This window comes from Hippocampus guttulatus, chromosome 19 (assembly GCF_054856545.1).
Source record: "Hippocampus guttulatus isolate MCC_2025c chromosome 19, RoL_Hgut_1.0, whole genome shotgun sequence".
In the NCBI taxonomy this organism is placed as follows: Eukaryota; Metazoa; Chordata; class Actinopteri; order Syngnathiformes; family Syngnathidae; genus Hippocampus; species Hippocampus guttulatus.
In genome coordinates, this window is record NC_141279.1 from 13057128 (window position 1) to 13079153 (window position 22026).

At 44.5% G+C, this 22026-nt stretch overlaps 1 protein-coding gene across 6 annotated transcripts in view; it reads right to left on the reverse strand.

Annotated features, from left to right (window-relative positions):
* The window catches only part of tmem94 (transmembrane protein 94), a 112346-nt gene that overhangs the window by 26175 nt on the left and 64145 nt on the right, over nucleotides 1–22026 (reverse strand). For all 6 annotated transcript variants that reach the window (XM_086137767.1, XM_086137765.1, XM_086137763.1 and 3 more), the window contains 7 exons: nucleotides 15231–15404; nucleotides 12359–12577; nucleotides 11908–12220; nucleotides 11619–11792; nucleotides 8871–8973; nucleotides 8135–8343; nucleotides 1150–1331 (listed from right to left, as the gene is read on the reverse strand). In XM_086137767.1, the coding sequence (XP_085993893.1) occupies nucleotides 1150–1331; nucleotides 8135–8343; nucleotides 8871–8973; nucleotides 11619–11792; nucleotides 11908–12220; nucleotides 12359–12577; nucleotides 15231–15404 (1374 nt within the window). The remainder of the gene's footprint in view (nucleotides 1–1149; nucleotides 1332–8134; nucleotides 8344–8870; nucleotides 8974–11618; nucleotides 11793–11907; nucleotides 12221–12358; nucleotides 12578–15230; nucleotides 15405–22026) is intronic.

Sequence of the window (22026 nt, forward strand, 5' to 3'; positions counted from 1 at the left end):
GCCTTCTCTTATTCCGTTCAACTCGAGAGGCGTTCATGACTGCCTCCGAAAAACGCATTGGCATTTCCTTGATCGTAGCGCCACAAACTACTACGATCAGATATGTCAGTAGTAGTTATTTATTCCCTTGTTGTGTACTCACAAATGATGAAATCACAATATAAATTCTGTAGGGGTGGCTAGAGAATTTATTTTGTGATATCCTCGCTTGCTTTTCAGTTATGATGTATTATTTTCAATTTTCATAGTTTCATTGAGGTAATCATTAGTTTACATTTTTCGGAGGCGGTCTTGAACGCCTCTCGAGTCGAACGGAAGAAGGCACGTAGACAGACAAAGACGGACCTGTATTTCTTGAGACCGTTTTAAAAAATGAACACCACAGCTCTCCTTTTTTTGGAGCTGCAACACAAACTTATTTAGTTAATAAAGCAGCGACACAGTTCACTGAACCAACAGCAAGTTATAACATTGGAAGCATGTCTCCAGGAAGGAGCCATCTTGGAGTCGATGTATTACCGTAATGACCATACAAAAGGCGCTCGGTGAGCTTTTAAGAAAATTTAAGACTTTTTGGTGCGCCCTAAAGTGCGAAAAATACGGTACGCATCTGCGCTCCGCACAGACGCTCCTCTTTCCTGATCCTCGGCTCCTCGAGCCATCCATCCAACCGCACCAGCGAAGACTGTCCAACAGCGCCGACATCTCTGCTCAACAAATCAGGGCTGTGAAAAATGCTGGCCTTTAACAGGTGCAAAAAAATCACAAGCGCCCCGGGGCTGTCCAGCACCAACAGTCAAAGAGCGCCGACATTCCTCTCAATCAAAATCAGTGCTGGTACATGCGTGCTGCCGAGAAAGTGCAACCACATAGCACAGATTCTTCTCCTTTGACGAATGTCGTGGCCAAAAATGCTAAAAAAATCCACATCAGGTCCACACGACGAACAACAACACCATGTAACAAAAAAAAAAAGACAAATACAACAAAAAACGCAAGGCTCTTGAAGGGCACTTGCTGACAGCTGCCAACTCGGGCGCCATCTTGGGGGGGGGGGGGACCAAGGATAACAACACCTGTTGATAACAAACATTCCAAGAGCTGTCAAGAAAGACCCTTAGACATGAAGTGAGCTTGAGTTCTTTTTACCTTGCTACGAAGTTCGTCCTCCATGGAAAAGTACACAAATCGAATGCATGCCGTTATCAGAGCATCAATGAGCCGGATAGTGTCCAGCCGGGCCTGGAACTGGGATGACACCATGCCCATGAAGATCTGTCCACTCAAGGCTTGCACGCCATCGTCACATTCCATTCCTTCACCTATCCCTTCTATTTAAAAAAAGGGAAAATGGTATTACACAGGGTACATAATTATTCGGCATATACAGGGGTACCTCAACTTACGAATGTCTCTTCATATGAAATGTTCTAGTTACGAAATGTCTCAACAGGAGAATATTGCCTATTATTATGAAATAAATTTCATGATATGAAAAGTAAGAATACAGTATGGCCTGCCGCTCACAGCTCTGAGTTTCCTGAATGAAACATACTTATAGCTGCTCTGCCATTAGCTATTACCGAGCATCATCCTGGCATCCCATTGGCTAAGAGGGACTTCTCCCGTATGTGTCTATGTGTGTAGATAGAGAGATACGTGTCCATGCAGGTGTTCCGATAGTTTTACGTAAATGTGAATCATCCAGGAAAAGTGTTCACCAGTCGCGCGATCGCTCACTATGCTGATGTTTGCCTTGGACATTTGTCGAAGGATTGTTAAAAGCAAACATCCTTGGATCAGTTCCTTACAAAACGCCAGGCAAAAACCACTTCTGAGAGAGAACATGGACTAAAGAGGGCAAAAAACGGAAATGACCATCATTTTAATTCTTTATTCTCTGTTTTTTACATTACAATTCTCATTTATTGTGCAAAAATGTAATTGTAATATGTATTTGTTACATATTTTGATGCATTTTTATGCTTTAGGAAACATTTATGTCTGAATTTTGGGGGAGCTCGGAACAAATTAGGGCATTTACATGGAAAACGCATCTCGACTTACATTTTCGAGTTAAGAAATTTCTTCCAGAACCAATAAATTTTGTAAGTACAGGTACATCTGAAAATTCACTCAGTTGACTTGACCAATGTCAAAACAAGCAATCCACTAATTTGTTGTGTACAAGTCGTAATGCGATAAGATGATTAAACATTTTTGTGGTTTCACTGTCATAACAACTCTCTAAGGGAAGAGGTAACTCCAAAGTGGCCAGTAACAAAAATGAGTTTAACACCCCTGGACAGGCCTTCATGATGTGAGACCACAAAATTTGTAAATTTTCACGAAACCCATTCAGGCCTGGCAAAATTTTAAATATTTTATTCTTTATCTATTTCTTTATTATTCTATTGTGTAAGTTTTGGAAAATGCCTCATTAGTACCCCCTAAAAATAATTAACAAAGCAGCCACGTTTGTACTTTTGAACTAGATCTACGAAATCTTGCTGGTGCATATAACAGTCCAAGACCTACAAAAAGGTTTCTTGGAACCCTATGCTAAACCTAGCAGGAAGTCCGCCATTGACTTAAACATCCATTATTGCCATGACTGCAACCAAGCTGCTGTAACTTGACCCACATCATCATATTTTGTCAAAATGTTAAATGTATGGTCGGAATGACGACATCCACATCTAACTTATTTTTTATCATCATAGTACCACAACCTCCTGGCTGAAGGAAATATGTTTTATCCTTTGCTGTTTATCTCCGAGCAGGTTAATGAGATCTACCTCATACATTTTCGAAGAGTGTTTTGGCCTTCATTATGTATTTCCGCGAAAAAATGTGTCCATGGCAACACCTTCTTCACCAAGAAAACAACACTTCTTTTGAAGGCCTAAACATGCACAAAAGTCATAACATTTTGCAAACACATCAGGCCCAGCAACAGCATCAATAAATTATTGGGTTAATTTGCGATATTTAAAATATAGCTCGACAATACCCCCCACGAATTTTTAGCGAAGCAGCTCTGGTTGTACGTGTCACTGAGATCGACAAGATTTTGGAGTTGAATTTTGGACTTTACACGTTTTTCACGGTGAAAATAGCTCCGATTGAACGTTTCACCAAGATCGACAAAAAGTTAGAGGCAGATGTAACAGCCCAAGACCGAAAAAAACCCCCCCTCCAAACAAAATTCAACAATGATTTAATTAATATCAATTCAGTTATGTAATTCAAATCCGTTCTTTTTGTCCCCAATGCAGTTATTCAAGTTCAGCGATTCATATTCAAATGAATTTTTCAGATTCGGCTCCTGGTGACAAATATTTCAGCCCATATAGGTTTGTTTTACTACTGTACCTTTGTATTTTAAACTATTTGGATCTGATTACATACGGTTGAGTCAAGAGAAGGTTTATAGAGCTAAAACATATTTTCCGTCCACATAGTTCACCACATAACCCGGATTCCTCATCCAAATAGAAAGGACAGATAGGTGGACCACATGCATTTTTTTTACAGCATGTTTATTGTTATAACAAATGGTCATTTTATTCGTGCACATTTGGTCCTAACTCCTATCTCTCAGTTGCTTTCTTATCTTCGTTCCCTTTCTTCTTCACCCCGGCGCAAATATGGTGGAGAATCGTCATGAAGGTACGCATCGAGACACTATCCTTACTTCGAATACCCAAAGCAGTAACAACATATGTGGGAATTCATACAAACAGTCTATAAAATGCCCGAAGTCCAAAGTTACCACTTTTCAGGATAGTCAAATTTACCACTTTATTTGTTGGTCAAATATGTGCTTTCGAAGTTGATCATACAGCTTGTAGGGTTTGCAGGTTGTTCGCTCCCCTTAATGTTACTTAATCAGTACTTTTTGTGAATTGATCCTGCTACTTGTTAGTTTCGGTGCACTGTTGCTGTTAATTGTTTTGTCTGACACTAATCTGAATTTCTTGTTCTTGAGTTAAAAGTTTGTTTGCAACGGCCTTCACCCTGGGCGGGTTGAACCGGCTTCTTCCTTGGCACGCACGACATCCCTGATCATGGCGGCCCAAGCGCGGCGATCCTGTGCCAGGTCAACCGACAGCTTCAGCCAGTCCTGGTTCCATCGTCTCAGACCCACCACCTGGGGGCCGGAAAGGTACGCGAGGTCTTCTTTCATCGTGGTGGCCCAGGTCTTGACTTGTCCACCATGCCGCTTGCGCCAGGCTGGCAAAGGAGCAGGAAGGAGAACATCCCTGATCAACTCGCCCTCCTGGTGGCGTGCCGCATGCCCGAACCAACGGAGTCGGCGTTGCAGGAGACACGCCGGTAAGAGGCAAAGGTGCAGGCAGCGACGAAGGTCAGCAGTGGGGACCCGGTCTGATCGGCGGCGGCGGAGAATACGGCGGGCGCAATCGTTATCAAAGACTTCCAGCTTGCGCTGGTCAGCCACTCTCATAGGCCAGGTCTCACAGCCATAAAGCAGGATGGTCCGCACGATCGCCTGGTAGACACGCCCCTTTGTCACCGCCGAGATCTCGCGCCGACCCCACAGATGGCGTTATAGGCGCACGAAGGCGGATCTGGCGGCCCCGATGCGATGCACGACTTCTGCTTCTCCTTGCCCCGACGGAACCACAGAGCAGCCGAGATATGTGAAGAAATCAACGTTTTCCAGGGTCACGCCCTCCAGTGACAGCGACCGTTGGTCAGCTGGGTTGGTGAGGGAGGACATGATCTTGGTCTTCGAGGCATTGATGCGCATTCCAACGGTCAGGGCCGTTCGATGGATTTTCATCAGCGCGTTTTCAACTTCCTCGAACGTGTTTCCAAGTAGAGCGATGCCATCTGCGTATGCCAGGTCCGACACTGCGACATCTCGGCCGACCCTTAAACCCTCAAAGCCATGGAGAGCAGTGTTGAGGATGTGATCGATGGCATAGTTGAATAAGGTTGGCGAGAGCGCGCAGCCTTGTCGGACGCCCGACCGCACCTCGAAGGTTTCTGATTCGCTGCCGTAGGCCCGCACTCGGACTCGGGTTGACCGGTAGTATCCCTGGATGAGCCGAAGCAGTTTGACAGGGATCCCGTCAGCCTTCATGATCATCCACAACACACCCCGGTCAACTGAATCAAATGCCGCGGCAAAGTCGATGAAGCACATGACTGTTGGTTGTTGGTAGGCCCATCGTTGCTCCAGGGTGCGACGCAGGCTAAATATCTGGTCTACACATCCCCTTCCGGGGCGAAAGCCACCCTAAGTTGGGCGAGTCCGGTGGTCACGGGCCATCTGGAAGCGTTTCAGCAGAAGGACGACGAATGCTTTTGCAGCCACATCGAGAAGGCTAATGCCTCTGTAGTTGGCGCACAGCTTCTTGTCTCCCTTCTTGAAAAGGGGTATTAACACTGCTTCGCTCCAGTCATCCGGGATGGTCTCGGACGTCCACACGGCGTTGTAGACGCGATGAAGCCACGCTGCGAAGACGTCAATGTCGCATTTGTAAACTTCCGCCGGGATGCCGTGGGGCTTTATTATTCCTGAGCTGACGCAGGACGCCTCGAATTTCGTCTACCGTCGGGGGGTCAGAGCTGCAGTCGTACTCCTCATCAATTGCAGGAAGCACAGGCGCCAACACTGGTGGTGGGTGATTGAGTAGGACTTCGAAGTGTTCGCGCCAACGTTGCAGCCGTTCCTCTAGGGAGGTTATCACAGAACCGTTCACTGTGCAGATTGTTTCGCTGACTCCAGCGGATTTCCTGCTCGCCTTCTTTACCAACTGATAAAGCTTGCGGGTATCTCCCACAGCGGCGGCCCTCTCAGTTTCTTTGGCAAAGTCGCACCAATAGGCATTTCGATCTGCCCGAATCGCCCGAGTGGTAAGTCGCCGTAGTTCGCGGAAGTTGGCTGCTCCCGTTACTCGCGCAAGCCTGGATCGTTCTGCAAGGGCCAGAGTGTTTGCAGTGATCCAGTCGCGGTTCTGGCGTTTGGTGGAGCTGAGGTGTGCGAGTGCAGCTGCAACGATGGTAGATTTGAGTTCCCGCCACTCCTGCTCCGGCTCATTGGAAGCCGGTTGTAGTTGAGCGAAGCGGTTTTGGACCTCCACTTGAAAATTCTTCCCTCCATCCAGCTTCAGTTTCGCGACATCAATCCGCGTGGTGCGTTTTGGAGGGCGATTAACTTTAAGTCTGATGCGAAGGCTAGCACGCACAAGCAGTGGTCGGAGCCGCTCTTGCCTCCCGTGTCTGCTCCACGGTACGCCCGCGTGTCGAGGACTGAACTCGCCCAACGTGACCGAACAAGTATGTAGTCAATCTGGTTAGTCGTCCGCCCATCGTTCAAGTACCAGGTGACTAGCTGATGTTGGGGGTGTTGGAAGCGTGTATTCATCACGACTAGGCGATTTGAGGCGGTGAAGTTAACGAGCCGTTCACCATTGTCGCAGCGTCTTCCCAGAGCAAAACGCCCCAGTACTCGTCGCGTGGTGTCAGTCGCCGGTCCGGTGCGCGCATTCCAGTCTCCTGCCGTGTCATTGGAGGGGATGCCATCGACAGTCGTCTGGAGCTTATGATAGAACTGCTCCTTGTCCACGTCAGCAGCGTTCAATGTGGGCACGACAGAGATGTTGGCAATGGCACCCCTCAAGCGCACCTTGGCAAGGCGGGGGGAGATGGGTTCCCACCCCAGCAGTGCAGCCTGTGCCTCGGGAGCAAGGGCGATTGCAACGCCGTGCCGGCCGCTGTTGTCCGTCACTCCACTATGGTAGAGGTTGTAGACCACATTGACACCAGGGACCTTCAGCTCTCGCTGCCCGGCATCAGTGATTTCTTGCGAAATATATGCGTTGAGTGACCAACTGTAGCCTATATTTAGGGTTTGCAGTTTAACAGTTTTATCTGTAATGGTCATCTAATGCAATCAATACTTACTGTACTGTAATTAGATTTACAGAATTCATTTTAGAATTAAATGTGTGTATTGGTAATGTGGCCTAGCATTTGGATAGTTGACTAAAAAAATTTTTTAAAAACATGTTCAGTAGTTGAAACAAACCAGAATTGCAGAAAATTTGACCCAGCATTTGAAGACATTTGACAAACGCATTTAGTTGAAAGAAACCCAGCATTGTAGTTGATTTGACCAAGCTTCTTGGGGACAATATATAACATATACATGTACCGTGTTTTCCGGACTATAAGTCGCAGTTTTTTTTCATAGTTTGGGGTGCGACTCATACTCTGGAGCGACTTATGTGTGAAATTATTAACACATGATTATGTCATTTCACATGTTATTCTCATATTAAACCACAAGAGGGCGCTCTCGGCCTGTGTTGATAAATTGACGATGAGTCTGACGTAAGCGACGTAGAAGAGGAAGCGGCGCATCGTCTACCTCCTGAGTTGGGGGAGTTGTTTAAAAGTGACACCGAGGATGAAGATTTTATTGGATTTGGTGATTTGGAGTGAAACTGATAGTTTTGTAAATGTGTTAGCATGTTCTTTATGCTAGAGTTATCTGAATAACATTACCAAGCATGTCAGTCATGTAACGTTAGTATACCGTACACTTATTCAGCCTGTTGTTTTCTATTTTATTTTTATTTTAAATTGCCTTTCAAGGTGACGTATGTTTTTGGTGTTGGATTTTATCAAATAAATTTCCCCCAAAAATGCGACTTATATCCTAGTGCGACTTATGTGTGTTTTTTCCTTCTTAATTATGCATTTTTTGGCTGGTGCGATTTATAATCGGGAGCGACGTATAATCCGAAAAATACGGTAGTTGAAACAACCCAGCAATGTAACTGATTTGGCTCTTCATTTTAATCCCCTAAACACCTCTTTATACTCCTGTGTACCCGTGTGCGACAAGGTCCGCATTAGAACACGTGACCAACGCATTGTGCTGCGTAGCATGTCTCTGACATGTCTGCAACACATCCAGCATGTAAACTTAAAGACCATAAGAGTGACCGACACTCTCATGGTGACCGACACCATGAGAATGACCAGTAACTCATGAAGTGAGTTACTGGTAACTCATAATGTACTTCGCATCCCTGCTAGAACTCATCAGTTCTAACGCAACTTGCCCAACTGGTTTTGGGGTGCCCAAGATACATACCGTCTGAGCTCCAACTGTTCCTGCTGGAAGGATGCTTGCTAGGGGTGGATGAGGACAGCTCCAGGCCTGAAAATAAACAGGGACCAGATGCCAACTCCACACACTTGCCATTCAACTGGCTGGACAATGAACCTTGCATGGGTTTATATGCAAAGGCTGAGCAGTAACCAGACAGACAGGCACGCTGGTAGAAGTCCAGAATCTTTTTTCTAGAAAGCAGAAATGGGACAAAATTGGATGGATAAATCAGGATTTAATGCTCTAAATTCATCTACCTGTATTTTACCTGCCTCCAAGTAACATTGGCTGGCTTAAAAATATACAACCGCAGCTATTTAGTGTTTAGGAAATTGTTCTCAAAAGAATAAGCACAGGGGTAGGGAAGTACGGTTCCTCGAGAGCCATATCCTGCATGTTTTAGATCCCTCCTTACTCCGGTCCACCTGATTCAAACAATCAGTTCTTTAGATGCCTGATCAATTGAATCAGGTGTGTTGGAGTCGGGAGTCTTCTAAAACCGGCAGGATATGACTCTCGAGGTGCCGGAGTTCCCCACCCTGGAATAAGCAGGATATTAAACTAAAATGAGTCCCATGTATTGATCTTTCAAAATCACCTCACCTTAAAAAGACAAACACATAAGTCAAATAAAGCAAAAAACAAACAAACAAAAAACTACACGGCTTTCTCAGTGCGCTTTTTAATACTTATACACAGAAAAAAATTCAACGTGTACCTGTCAGAACCTAAAAGAGGATAAATATCAGCACCATCCCAAAAGTCAGTGCTGGCCTCCAAGATGAGATCAGCTGAGCCATGTGACAACATCTGGACACTCTCTGAAAACCAAGAGGATCGAACAACATCGGCATTTGCAAATATACATAGTCAGGCAAGTCTTCTTTTTAATGAAATCCGAACAATTTTAGTGCCCGATGATGAGCCCATTGGCGGTTGAGGAGAAAATATTGCGACAATTAATAGCATATTTTGACCCCAGGTATCACATGGCATGACAGTGCTACAGTTTTCTCCCCGCTACATATGATCTCATGGGTGCACATACTATACAGCAGCGGACCCCAACCATTTTTCATGTCAGACATTTTCAGGGACCGGCCTTTAAGGCTGGACAAATAAAATAATATGATATGACCTGTGTGAAAACTCTGCACTGCGTCGACCTGACAGTGCAGAGGTTGTGGGTTCGATCGGACAGTTAGGACGGCGGAAAAAATCGTTGGCACCGCCCTACCCACTCTTGAGGACTTGCACACTGCAAGAATCAAGACAAGGGCACGGAAAATCCTCCTGGATCCCCCGCACCCTGCCCACCACCTTTTCCAGCTACTCCCCTCAGGCAGACGCTACAGATCCATTCGCACCAAATCCAGTAGACACTTAAACAGCTTCCCTCTAGCCATTAACTCCTTAAACAGTCACTGACGTAGTCACTCTTCTTGTACTACAAATACTGCTACTGGTTACTCTAAAATGGTTCAATGATTTGTTGTTTACGATGATACTAATACAGCGTGTTATACCGGAGACAAATTCCTTGTGTGTTCTACATACTTGGCCAATAAAGATGATTCTGATTCTGATTCTGATCCCAGCTCCGACCTTCCTGTGTGGAGTTTGCATGTTCTCCCCGTGCCTGCGTGGGTTTTCTCCGGGTAATCCGGCTTCCTCCCATTCCAAAAACATGCATAGCAGGCTGATTGAACACTTGAAATTGTCCCTAGGTGTGAGTGTGAGCGTGGATGGTTGTTCGTGTCTGTGTACCCTGCCATTAGCTGGTGTTAAGGATTTTATTCCTCACTGTGATTTTCTAGCCCCTCTCTGTTGTTGAATCTGTTCAAACACTTGATTGAACACTTGAATTACTGTGATTACAATCACCTTTTGTGCCCCTTGACCCTCACCACTTTTAGGACCCGTCCAGAGGACATGTTTAACATCAAAAGAGGAACTGTTATCTCAAGTATCTGTGTTGCAGCCATCACATCAAAGCTCAGACCGAAGACAATAGTCCCAACTTTGGCCAGCCACGCCGGATCAGATGACATGTTAATTTCTTTGTTTCTGGGATTTGCATGAAGGCGTAACTGCCCGCCTCTCATCATATTGTCTCTATATATTGGATTGGATTGGATTGGATTGGATAAACTTTATTGTCAAATGTACTGTATGTGGGACATACAGCACAGATGAAATTTCTTCCCTCTCAACACAAAACAAGAGGAGTTACTGCGGGTGTCCGCGCCGCCATCAAGGAAAAACTTTCACAAAAAAAAAGGACAAAATAATACAAAACAACACATGAGACACAGACAATCGTGCACTCTTAACCACTTTCCTGCATACACTTTGTTGACTGAAGCAGTTATAGATGAAAGAGGAGCGAATCAAAGTGTCCTTTGACCAGTGGATCAGACGTCATGCTGCAATGTGCACACGTCTGCTACAAGCTAAGCTTGAAAGCAACAAGAAGCTGTAGCATCAATTAACGAAATATGCTTGTGACTGTATTTTTTTCTACGCTTTTCTGACGAAATCTGAAACTTTCAGGAGCCCGAATCGATTTGTATTGTGATGTGATAAAATACAGAAAAGATGGAATGGTGTTGGGTCTTTGTTCCACCTTGTAGAGAAATAAAAGAACCTGTGTCCAAGGACGGCCATAAGGAGATGGACAAATCCCCTCCTCAATACTGGCAACCGGTTCATGGTGTCCCCCGCCTACTGCCCAAAGACAGCTGGGATAGGCTCCAGCACCACCCGCGAGCCTTGTGAGGATAAAGCGGATCAGAAAATGGTCAGATGGATGGATGGACCTGCGTGAAGACTGGTATTTTCGAAACATGATAATAGACACGAAACATGACACGAAGAATGTCCTAACTGGCCGCAACACTCTCTGGTTGCTATAGTAATATTTAAACGTGCCTTCAAAATGAGATACAACGCAGATACAAAGTGCATGAAAAATACGACTCACCATCGCCGCATATTATGCAGAGTGGGCTCAGTGTGTGGGAATCTCCCGTTGAGATAAATCCGTATTGTACTCCTGATACTGTCTATTAAATGTAGCCTTCTTTTTCTTGCAAGTCGTAGGCTCCTCTTCTATCTCCTGGCTGGGCCTTTTCCCCTTCCCAAAGACGTTTCTTTTTTACTCATTTTGCTTGGTCCTGGGTTTCATTTTAGCAGTAACCTATCACGTAACCGAGAAGGGTGCCTTGACCTGCGTCATGAGTGACATAGAGACGGATGTAACAGAGAAGCCGCTAATTTTTCAAAATAAAACATCTTTCAGATTCCGAAATGTATGAAACGGAAGGAATGTAAGTTCTTTATTCTTTTTGTGCGGCCCGGTACCAAATGACCCATGGACCGTTAATGGCCTGCGGCCCGCGGGTTGAGGACCTCTGCTGTACAGTATTCATAATCTGATTGAAAGCTGTTAAAAAGAAGCACTCACCTGAGGAAGAGTCTCGTACAAAAAGAGATATCAGGTGGGAGATAGGGGGCTGACGTTTGGTGATGTAATGCAAACGGCGCGAAGGCACATCTTTTGTAAGTTCGCCAGTCGGCAATTGGTAAAGAGCCAAGTGGCTCTCCTGTTCAAACATCTCCCTTGCACCAGGAGTGAAACCTGACACACACAAAACAGTGTACATACAGTATTATGCCAAAATTTGACATTTTTTGTTCAGATGTATGGATTTTCAAAGCAGATTCAAAGTTGGGGAGGGGGGGGTAATGTTTACCTATGAGCCTGGAAAGCTCACAGAGCCCCCAAGGAACACAAACAGGCTGCACACTGCCATGGCTCTCTTGCAGTGCCAAGTTAGACAAATGATCTGAGAAGCAGCAGAGCTGTTGAGTGACATTATTGTTGCAGAGGTTGAGCATGATGTTGAGGCCTAGCGGCTTCAGCGAAGGCAAGTGACACTGCCACGAAAGGTCATCAAACTGAATGCTTGCTGGATTTTGCTGGTCTTGAGAAAGACTCAACATTTCCAGGTGGTAGTCACACACATAATCGTCTGCCTCAGTTTCTCGGCAATCCAAAAGAAATTCCTGGAGAAGGTGAAACAGAAGGCGCATATACACTATGACCATGATGATGACTAATTTGGTGTTTGAGTGCCACAATATATTTTAGCTAACCATCTTGAATATATATAAAACAGTGGAGTTTTGATTATAAAATTTCACCTGGGTTTGGTCCTCGGCTCCCTCTGTATGACGACTGAAGCTCACATTAGACCCAGAGTTGTGTTTGATCCGACTATTTACAGGTTGGCAGGAACGCTCGTACATTAGTGTGTCTGTTGAATGAGCCATATCATATGTCGTCTCTCTGGGCTCAGATATTTCCCCAATTTGGGTGGTGGGGTCCTCCGGTAAACACAGGAGAGCATCCACCTCTTGGTTCTGTTCAGCAGTTAAACACAGGAATAAATTCAACCTTTTCAACAATTACAGGAAGTATCACGCCTACTTCATTTAATCATTGTTTTTCTTGCCTTTTTTCTTCCAGGGGAAAAATGTTTATTATTAGGGCAGGAGGATAGAAATGACAACACCACTGAATATTTTCTTCTCCCTATACACTTAACTTGCAGCTTATATTACAAACAACACTGCACAATTTCCCTGGAAGTCATTACGCTGACGTGCATCACAGATCATCTGACACAGCTAACGGCTAACAAAATGGAGGAATCGGATGAAACCATGTTGCGTGGAGTGATGGAAGGAAAATCTGAGTCAGAACTACTACATGCAAGCCTTGACAAAAATGTGTTTTTGTGGAAATCGTAAGAAGAGTAATTTGCATTCTACCTAAATGCTTCACCCATAGGCCCGTCCAGCATATTTTTGGGGATGCTCAAGCACCCCTAAAGATATATAGCATCCCTGAAATATCTTTATATATATATATATATATATATATATATATATTTTTTTTTTTTAAACTGCATGTTGTTTATAACAAACTAGAAAGTAGTGAAAACACACACGTACATGCACACACACTAACAAAAATACAATACACCCCTTCTGCTTCAAAAAATGGTTTGATCCACTTCACCCCTCCCACCTCTGCTTTAGAGGTCCAAGTGCCAAGCACCAGCCATGCCAACACATTATCATCCTTACTAGGTTGCTTTCTGTTTGCTGCGTTTACCATTTGAACAAGTTGCTAGGTAGGTTGCTAACTTTTTTTGTTTGTTTGTTTTCGAGCTAGGAACCACTGCAGGTGTTGGAACAGCAGATCTACCACTTTTTAATGTGATGCCATTTGCCACTTTTTGATTGGAATGAGATAAACATATTTAAATGTTCAGATATTAAGATTTGAATGAGGCAAAATAACATGCTTTTTCTCTCAAATATATTATTATAATCATTTGTTTCAGATGTGCTGTAATTATTTTCTGTATAAAAATAATTTGGTGTTTAATTTTGGTGTTTTCAAACTTGAGTCTTGAAAAAGAGGGGGGTCGTCTTATAATTAGGGCCATCTTATATTCGGGCCAATATGGTATATGAATATTTTTTTCGCAAAAAAAGTGCCAAGTTAAGGTGAGAGTAGGCCTATAAGTTTAGTATAAATGTTCTGTCCTTGGGAGCATCTGGTGGAATCCCCTGTCCGAAGGAGTTTAAACTCTGACCTCTGGCAGAACTTTTCTCACGTCCCGAGGGAGGCAGGGGACATTGAGTCCGAGTGGACCATGTTCCATGCTTCTATTGTTGATGCGGCCAACCTGAGTTGTGGCCGTAAGGTGGTTGGTGCCTGTCGTGGCGGCAACCCCCTTACTTGCTAGTGGACACCGGCAGTAAGGCATGCCGTCAAGCTGAAGAAGGAGTCTTATCGGGCCTTTATGGCCTGTGGGAGCCCAGAGGCAGCTGATGGGTATCGACTGGCTAAGCGGAACGTAGTTTCAGCGGTCGCCAAGGCAAAAACTCGGGTGTGGGAAGAGTTCGGTGAGGCCACGAAATTCTGGTCCACCGTCCGACGTCCCTCTCTCTGGAATGACCACTCACTGAACATTCGGCAAGCCCCCTCGCTGCCCATCTTTAAAACGCGCCTCAAAACTTTTCTTCAGCATGACTCAGATTTGATCTAAAGTTTTACTGTTTGGTGCTTTCTACCATCTTTGTTGCTGATTTATTGCTTTACTGTTGTATGTTAGTTGCTCCATGTACAGCACTTTGTATGCAGCGATGGCTGTTTGAAAGTGCCTCTGGATTGGCAGACCAGGGTAGTGGTCCTTCTTTTTAAAAAGGGGGACCGGAGGGTATGCTCCGACTCCAGAGGTTTCCAATGCTTTGTAATGGTGTTCTTTTTTGGGGTATTTTTTTTTAACACCAACGTTTAAGATTATAAATTCCATCACATCAGTGAAACATGCCACAAAGCGCACTTGCTGTTTTGCCACATGAGGCTGAAAGCTTTTTAAACAATGCCTGCAAGTTTTAAGGCATACAGTTAGACATACACTTCTATATTGTCATATAAAGCCACTTGTTGTTGATTCTCATGCATGCAGAAGACCTCTGCAGGTGCCTTATGAAAGCCCTTCGTAAAGGTAAACTGATATTCGTAAGGTACACTAACTTTACCTTCATGGTAAGGAAGCCATGTCAGATTAAAGTACCGATAAGTAAAATTAACCAAATTGGTCTTTGAAAAAGGTAGGCGTGACAATGATGACGCAACACAGTGCGTCTGAAATGCTCCTATACTTTCAACATGCCTTTTTTGACACATTCTCTTCCCGCTTGGTCAATCACAGATGCCAAATAAACTTTTGAATGTATGGACAAAGTGAAGAAGAAAATGCAAAATGCCAGTCGAGCTCAGGTTAAAATGTTTTTCATTCATTTGCCGTGCGCAATTGAGCATGCACAAAACTTAGAGGTAGAACAATTGTTATGATGGATTATTCATAAAGATTTACATGCGCTTGTGTTTAGGGTAGGGGTCTGGGTTCAAAAACATGTTTTTGCCCTGGGGTTTATAACCATGATGTTCCACCTCTGGACGGTCGTGCTCATCTCTCGGTCATTCGGAAAGTACCTTATCCCTGTCTTCATCTGTCTCCACTTTGCAGTAGGAGTTCACTGACAGGCCATCCATTAGATCCTCCTGGCTGGTTTGAGGTGGCTCCACTCTTCCACTGAAGAACAGTACAGTCTCAGGGCTTGGATTCGGCCATGACAGGATTCCCTGTTTATCCACACAGCACAATACCTGCACACAGAAATGTCGGCAAAAAAAAAGTATGTGAACCGTTTGAAATTACTTTACCTTTATTTCTGCATGAAATGGTCAGAACGTGATCTTTGATTCTATTAAACGGGAGCTCAAATTCCAGTAGAATGATATCAAATACAGAGTGAGGGATGAAGCAAATCACAGGGCCCAAAATAAAGGACTATCAACATCAAGAGGCACTCAGGAATCAATCTGGTGTCCGATGGTTGAGTTGTTACTTTGGCTACTAATTGCTAACTTGATTGACTCTTCAATAGTTGTCAACAAGTCAAGGAAGTCATGAGATACGCCAAATTCCTCGCTCCTCATTCTTGGCGGAGAATCAAATTTTTCACTTGAAACGTTTCGTCTGCTCATGACTGCGGCAACTGCATTGACTATACAGTCAAACCTCGGTTTTCGAACGTCTCTTTTCTCGACCAAATCGATTTTCGACCAAAAATTTTGAGTTTTTTATGCCTCGGATGACGACCGAATTTCGGTTCTAGAACAAACTGAGCGCACTTGAATGCGTCACTTGACTCCTCTCGCCTTCCTTACACGAGGAAGTGATGCTTCCTCGGGTAGACGAGGAAGTGACGCTTCCTCGTGTAGCGTTCCATTGTGAACAGACGTGTTCAATAAACATTTTTTTTTTAAAGCGTGGTTTCAGTTTTCGAACAGCCTTCTGGAACGGCTTATGGTCGAAAACCGAGGTATGACTGTAAATGGAAACGGGCAGCACGTTTGGTCTCACAGCAGCATTCCTGCAAATTCAGCCACGTCAATACTTAAATTCTGCGCCTGTGTGTTATCATCCATGCAGACCCTTCTGCAGGTGACTGTGCCCAATCCAATTATTGAGCCTGTGCAGGCTGAACGCATATAAAGCACGTCAGCCACACCTACACCCAGAGCAACATTACAGCCATCGTGTGTTTGATGTTGTATATGAGGGGTGCATACGACTGTTTGCATACGACAGTTTGTCAGACTTTGAGGCTGATGTCTGAAAGTACTTTTATGATGCCTGTCCTCCTTGATGCCTCTCACTTCGTGCACCGGTATGTTGAAATCTCAGTCCTTTCTCGTATCAGTGGTTGGACATGATGTCTGTTATACTTTTTATTCCTCTTCGGTCAAATGCAACAGACAAAAAACGTTTTCATTTTGCGTTCGCTTTCTGTGCAATGTGGATGTGCAATGTCCATAGCTGTTAATGTTAGTTCGACTGGTTCACATGTGTGCCTCGCAGTGTAGAGGTGCAGGGTTCGATTTCAGGCTCCAAACTTCCTTTGTGGAGTTGGCGTGTACTCAAATTGTCCTCAGGTGTGTTTGTGAGCATGAATGGTTGTTTGTTTACTGGGTTGGAAGGCTGTGCCAGAGGACAGAGTCCCAGTGCAGCTGCACAAAAAGCTTGGCACTTCACACACACACACACACACACGCACACACACACAGTCTAACTGCGCTACAACGTACCTAGAGGGAGATAAAAAATCTGTAAGTTATAACGGTCGTCCTTTCTCCAGTTCAGGATGTGTCGGGCCCCAAAGCCATTTATGTTCATGTTTCAATATGTTGGCCTCGACCTCCGCCATGATTTTGTTGCCATTACGGATGATTGTCAAAATTAATTGATTTTGCCAGTTAATAGTCTCGGCCAGAAGTTCAATAATGGGTGAGTTGATCAGGAGCGTTGCTAAGCAACGGAGGGGAATTCTGCATTGTATAAGCAATGACGCGGTGGCTGTTGTCACAAAGGCCTTTTCACTATTTTGTGGGAAAAATCTGGTCATTCTAAGGAAGTTCACATGATAAAGGTGTTCATTGTCAGCAAATTCGGCAAATGGAAAATGAAATATGTGAATTAAGGACTTTGAAATGAAAACATTACGGGGTGAAAAAATAAACGGGGATGTTGAAAAGAGGTTCGGGTATACATGCTTATCACGTGAGACTCCTCTGACCAGACCTTCGTGCCAACTTTGCAGCCTAGTATTGCTTCAGTTTGTCTCAATAGCTCAATAGCTCAATAGCTCTAGTTAATAAGCAATGTCCATGTACAGAAGTCAAGCGTGAATTTTGTGTGTGTTTGGGTCAGTATTAACCTCTATTTTGGTCAAAGAACTCACATTTTATGTTATTGTAGACCCCCCTTCATGTATTTAGACTTATTGAACATTTTTTTTATCATAAACCCTCTAAACCAGGGGTGTCAAACTCATTTATGCTGCGGGCCACATTTTAGTTACCGTTTCACTTGGAGGTCTATTATGACTGAAACCATATAAAGAAGTAAAGAATAACTGATGATTCAACTATTGTTGAAGTTACTATCATGAGGGGTTTGGTCACAAGAACATGTTTAGAATATAGCTCTTATCTATTTCACATGAGAATTTAAAATTTTGGTTGACATTTTAGAAAGGATCATGGAGTTGACATGTTTGAGCTGCTTTCATGGGCCACATAGAATGATGTGGCGGACCAGATCTAGCCCCCGGGTCTAGAGTTTGACACCTGTGCTCTAAACAATCCAAAATTCGACGTGGTAACCCTTGAAGTGAGTGGGAGTAATGTGGGCATTTCTTACGGTCGCTACTAAATACCTAGACTCTTACAAATGACCCCTACTCTAACTACAGAATGTGGCGTCGCCAGTTTAAGGCCAAATGACGTTGTTCTTTGATCCAAACACAGAATTCAATGCTTTAAGGGTGATTTTCATGCAGCTTGTCAGTCATTTGGTGAGAAAAAGATGAAATTGCGTCAATTAAAGTGGCAGCTTCCACTTCATTTCAACATAGATGCGTATTCCATGCCGCCATTTTGTGTTTCAGTGAGAGAGTGCACACATTGCGTATCGAGCCATCCTGAAATGAGAGCATAATGGTTGTTACCACAGCAACGATACAAAAAGCCAGGCACTGGTTTCAGAGCACCGTGGCTCGTATTTTGAGGATGTGTTGTGGACAGTTATGGTTTCAGTATTTGGTGACATCACATGTTGAAAAGGTTAGTGAATGATCGTCACTTATTTATACATGCATGTCTTTGCACGGGGTTCCCTCTATGACATGTTATTTGCCTTGGCTCGAGTCTCTCAAACATTCCACGAAATCTGGTCATTAGAAGAAGCACCCAGACCCCTTTAATCACATTTCTAGATTAGTTAACAGACAAGACAGATAAGAGCCGTTCAGTCTTTGGGACATTCCCTCCATGCACGGAATTTGTGCCAGAGAAGATATGAGTCACTGTACACTTGGTGCAAATAGTTGTTACACACACAGTAGCAGCGGGCCTGCGCTGAATGAGCACACTGATGCTAATCTGTTAGCTGTTTGTGTGGCTTTTGGCCTGTCCCAGCTACGTAGCCATGCCGGGAAGCTTGCCCGCAGTGGAAGCACACATCCTTTGTGCTCAGAGTCAGTCGTACTTGGCCTAGCCGTCGAGCTATTTCGCTACTAAATAACGAGTTCTTACTTGTTGCTTGGTACCTGATGTGCTCTGAAGTGAAATCACTTGGTTGCTGTGTTTCTCGCTAAAATACGTCATCATTGGGAAAATGATGATAAAAATGTATCCACTTGCTTTGAAAACTCATTTTTGGTCCAATTTTTGGTCTTATTAACCCCATTTGAAATAAGAAATAACTGCTCAATTTGGCTGCGTTGTAAACTGGTCTAGTAGCAGATGAATTTTCAACCCCCACAAATTCAAAACAATAATACGCACCAAAAACACAGAAAACACAAGCACACTGGTGAAGTGTGTCTCACGCAACAGTCCTACCCATGACAGACCCAAGTATCAAAATAGTTGTCCTTGCAAGGCCCAGCCCCTGGCTGACAATTCAGATTGTGAGCTTGGATCCGCGGCACAAAACTTCTTAACATTCTCCATTACTTGGCAAAAGACAAGTCAAATTACCTGCTGGAATCCCAACATCCCGTCCGACAGCAAAAGATTTGATGCCCGACGAGTTCATTCTTGCACTCCAACTGTACCAGGACTTGCCCTCTGAACTTCGTGGACCTTCTTTGACTTATGTTCCATCTCCGGTGCAAAAACCTCTCGGGTGAACTCACCGTGAAATAATTCAAATAAGTTCTACCTGAGAACTAATCTTGAACAAATACTGGATTCGGCCATGACAGGATCCACATTTGTTGACCCCGGTGCAGAAACCACAATCATGTCCAGCACGCTGCTCGACCAACAGGCCAAGTTGCAAACAAACAGTCCCTCCGCCTCCAGTGTTGCTCTGTGAGTATTCAGGCGTTATAGTTAACCAACATCCATTTGAACACTTTTGAAGTGGACTATTAGAATGGTTCACCAGTCAATGTGTCTCCTGTAAAAGCAGGGCTCATTGGCCAGGACCTGCCGGACTGCTTCAGAACCCCGATCGATTAGTTTATGCAAAATTTGTGCACGGGTCCAGCGGCACTGCCCACTTGCATCACAGCCCAAATCAACCTCCTATAGCTATACTCTAGGCCTGCCAGATGCATCAGTTGTCCAAGTTCTGAATGCACATGATCATCATCATGTCGATGACCTGTAAGAAGTGGGGACTGATGTTGCTGTACCTCAAGTGCCCACAACAGGTCACCTGCCTCCCTTCTGCCAAGGGGAACTAACCACGTAGGGCAGGGGTGTCAAACCCAGGTCCTGGAGGGCCGCTGTCCTGCATGTTTTCCAAGTCTCCCTCTTGCAACACACCTGATTGAAATGATCAGATCATCAGCAAACTCTGCGGAAACCTGACATTGAACCTGTTCATTTGAATCAGGTGTGTTGCAACAGGGAGACTTGGAAACCATGCAGGACAGCGGCCCTCCAGGACCTGAGTTTGACACCTATGACGTAGGGTGTCCAACATTGCCCCCTTGCTGATAACAACCGTTTGCTAAATCATTTGTAAACTGGGAATGCTGTCCTCGCTTCGTGCTCTAACATGACGTCTGATGAGCAATCAGACACATTGGTGAATCTTTTCAATACTGAAGGCTTTCTGTGCTTGCTTATTAACAACATTCTTGCCATCCAGTCTCTCCGTCGGGCACCCATGCATAGCCGGTGACTTTCCGCATACCTTAAAGTGCCCCTTTGCAAACACGTGCTCTCTCTTGCTGGTTGAACTTTGTCATGAAATGTGGTATGGCCTTATCACCTGGTTAATTCCTCATCCATTGACCTCCGTCTTCTTGTGGTTGACACTATCCGCCACTCCCTTTCTGCTGCCTGTCTGCGTGCTTCACTTCCTTGCCGTCGTCTACAGTCACGTCTATATCGACAGCATCTAGTCATGATCTGTCTTCTTTGTGTCTCCGTGGATCACACTGCGCCAATGATTGCGGCTCCACGTAGCCAAAGCGGGGACCACAACATCAAATGGCCCTGACACACAAGGCGCATGCCAAAGAGAGGCTGAAACATGACAGAAACTGGACCAACTGGGACTATTAACGTCGAACTGTTGCGCACACAAAAACACAGTGTTTGTCAGACTTAAATCCCAATATTCAATCATCCAAAAAAATGCCCAACACTAAACACATGCTCAGACAAGTGGAAAAAGGTTACAGTGACTCAATATGACCCCATCCGACCCCCCTGCCCCCGAATGTCCAAAGTGATTTGTGGGAGACCTGCTCTTAGCTGCTGCACGTATCAGGACCCGACTCAGCACAGGAACCTCCCCCCATAACGGCATCATTGTAAACAAGGGAGAAGGTGGGCAACCTATGTAACATGACCAACTAAATCCTTAATCTATGACCGTCTTCCTCAACTGGCGGACCGCGATCCACGACCGGACCGGCGACCTCCTCTGTCCGGACCCTCGGCAAATTGTATAAAATAATAAATTATAAAGTGATTTTTACGTTATACATTTTATATTTTTGGACTATAATCTGCGCATTACCGCGATCGCTTGTTAGAATTATCTGTTTTATTATTTGCGTGCACGAACAGATGTATTGCAGAGGACGCAGCAGCGCGACTGTGTGTGTATAATGTTTGACGAACTGGATACCCTGGCTGAGCAGGGCATGTCGGCGATAACGATGCGCTGATTGGCTCCTCTGAACTTAAGGTCTGCCCATACATAAGATGATGGTGTCAGGAAACAGATGCAAGCGCGACGCCACAGTGTGCTCACAGCTTCAGCACAGGAGAGCCGCACACAGACAATCAGACAAGACGAATCGCGGGAGGTTTCGATTGTGTGCAGTTTTGCTCCCGTCTACCCGGGGATCTTTGCAGCTGTTTAACAGCAGAACACCGCAACATGGTAAATGAACATCCCAATGGTGTCCTCAAATAATATTTGCATGCCTCAGACATTGCATTCACCTTTAGTGGAAGAACAGCACTGCTTATTTCTGTGCTCCCTTGTGTCAAAATTTAAAATGGTTCTTAACTCCTCTTCTGATATATTTTTCAGTGATTTCAGAGGGCATGTGAAAAGGGGAATTGTACAAATGAAAAGGATATTTTTGTTTTCATGTGTAGTATTTATTTTGGTAAAATGAGTATTTTGTTTTGCTTTTGTTAAATTAAGGGAAAAAAAGACAACTACTGTTTAACAAAGTTAAAGTAAAAA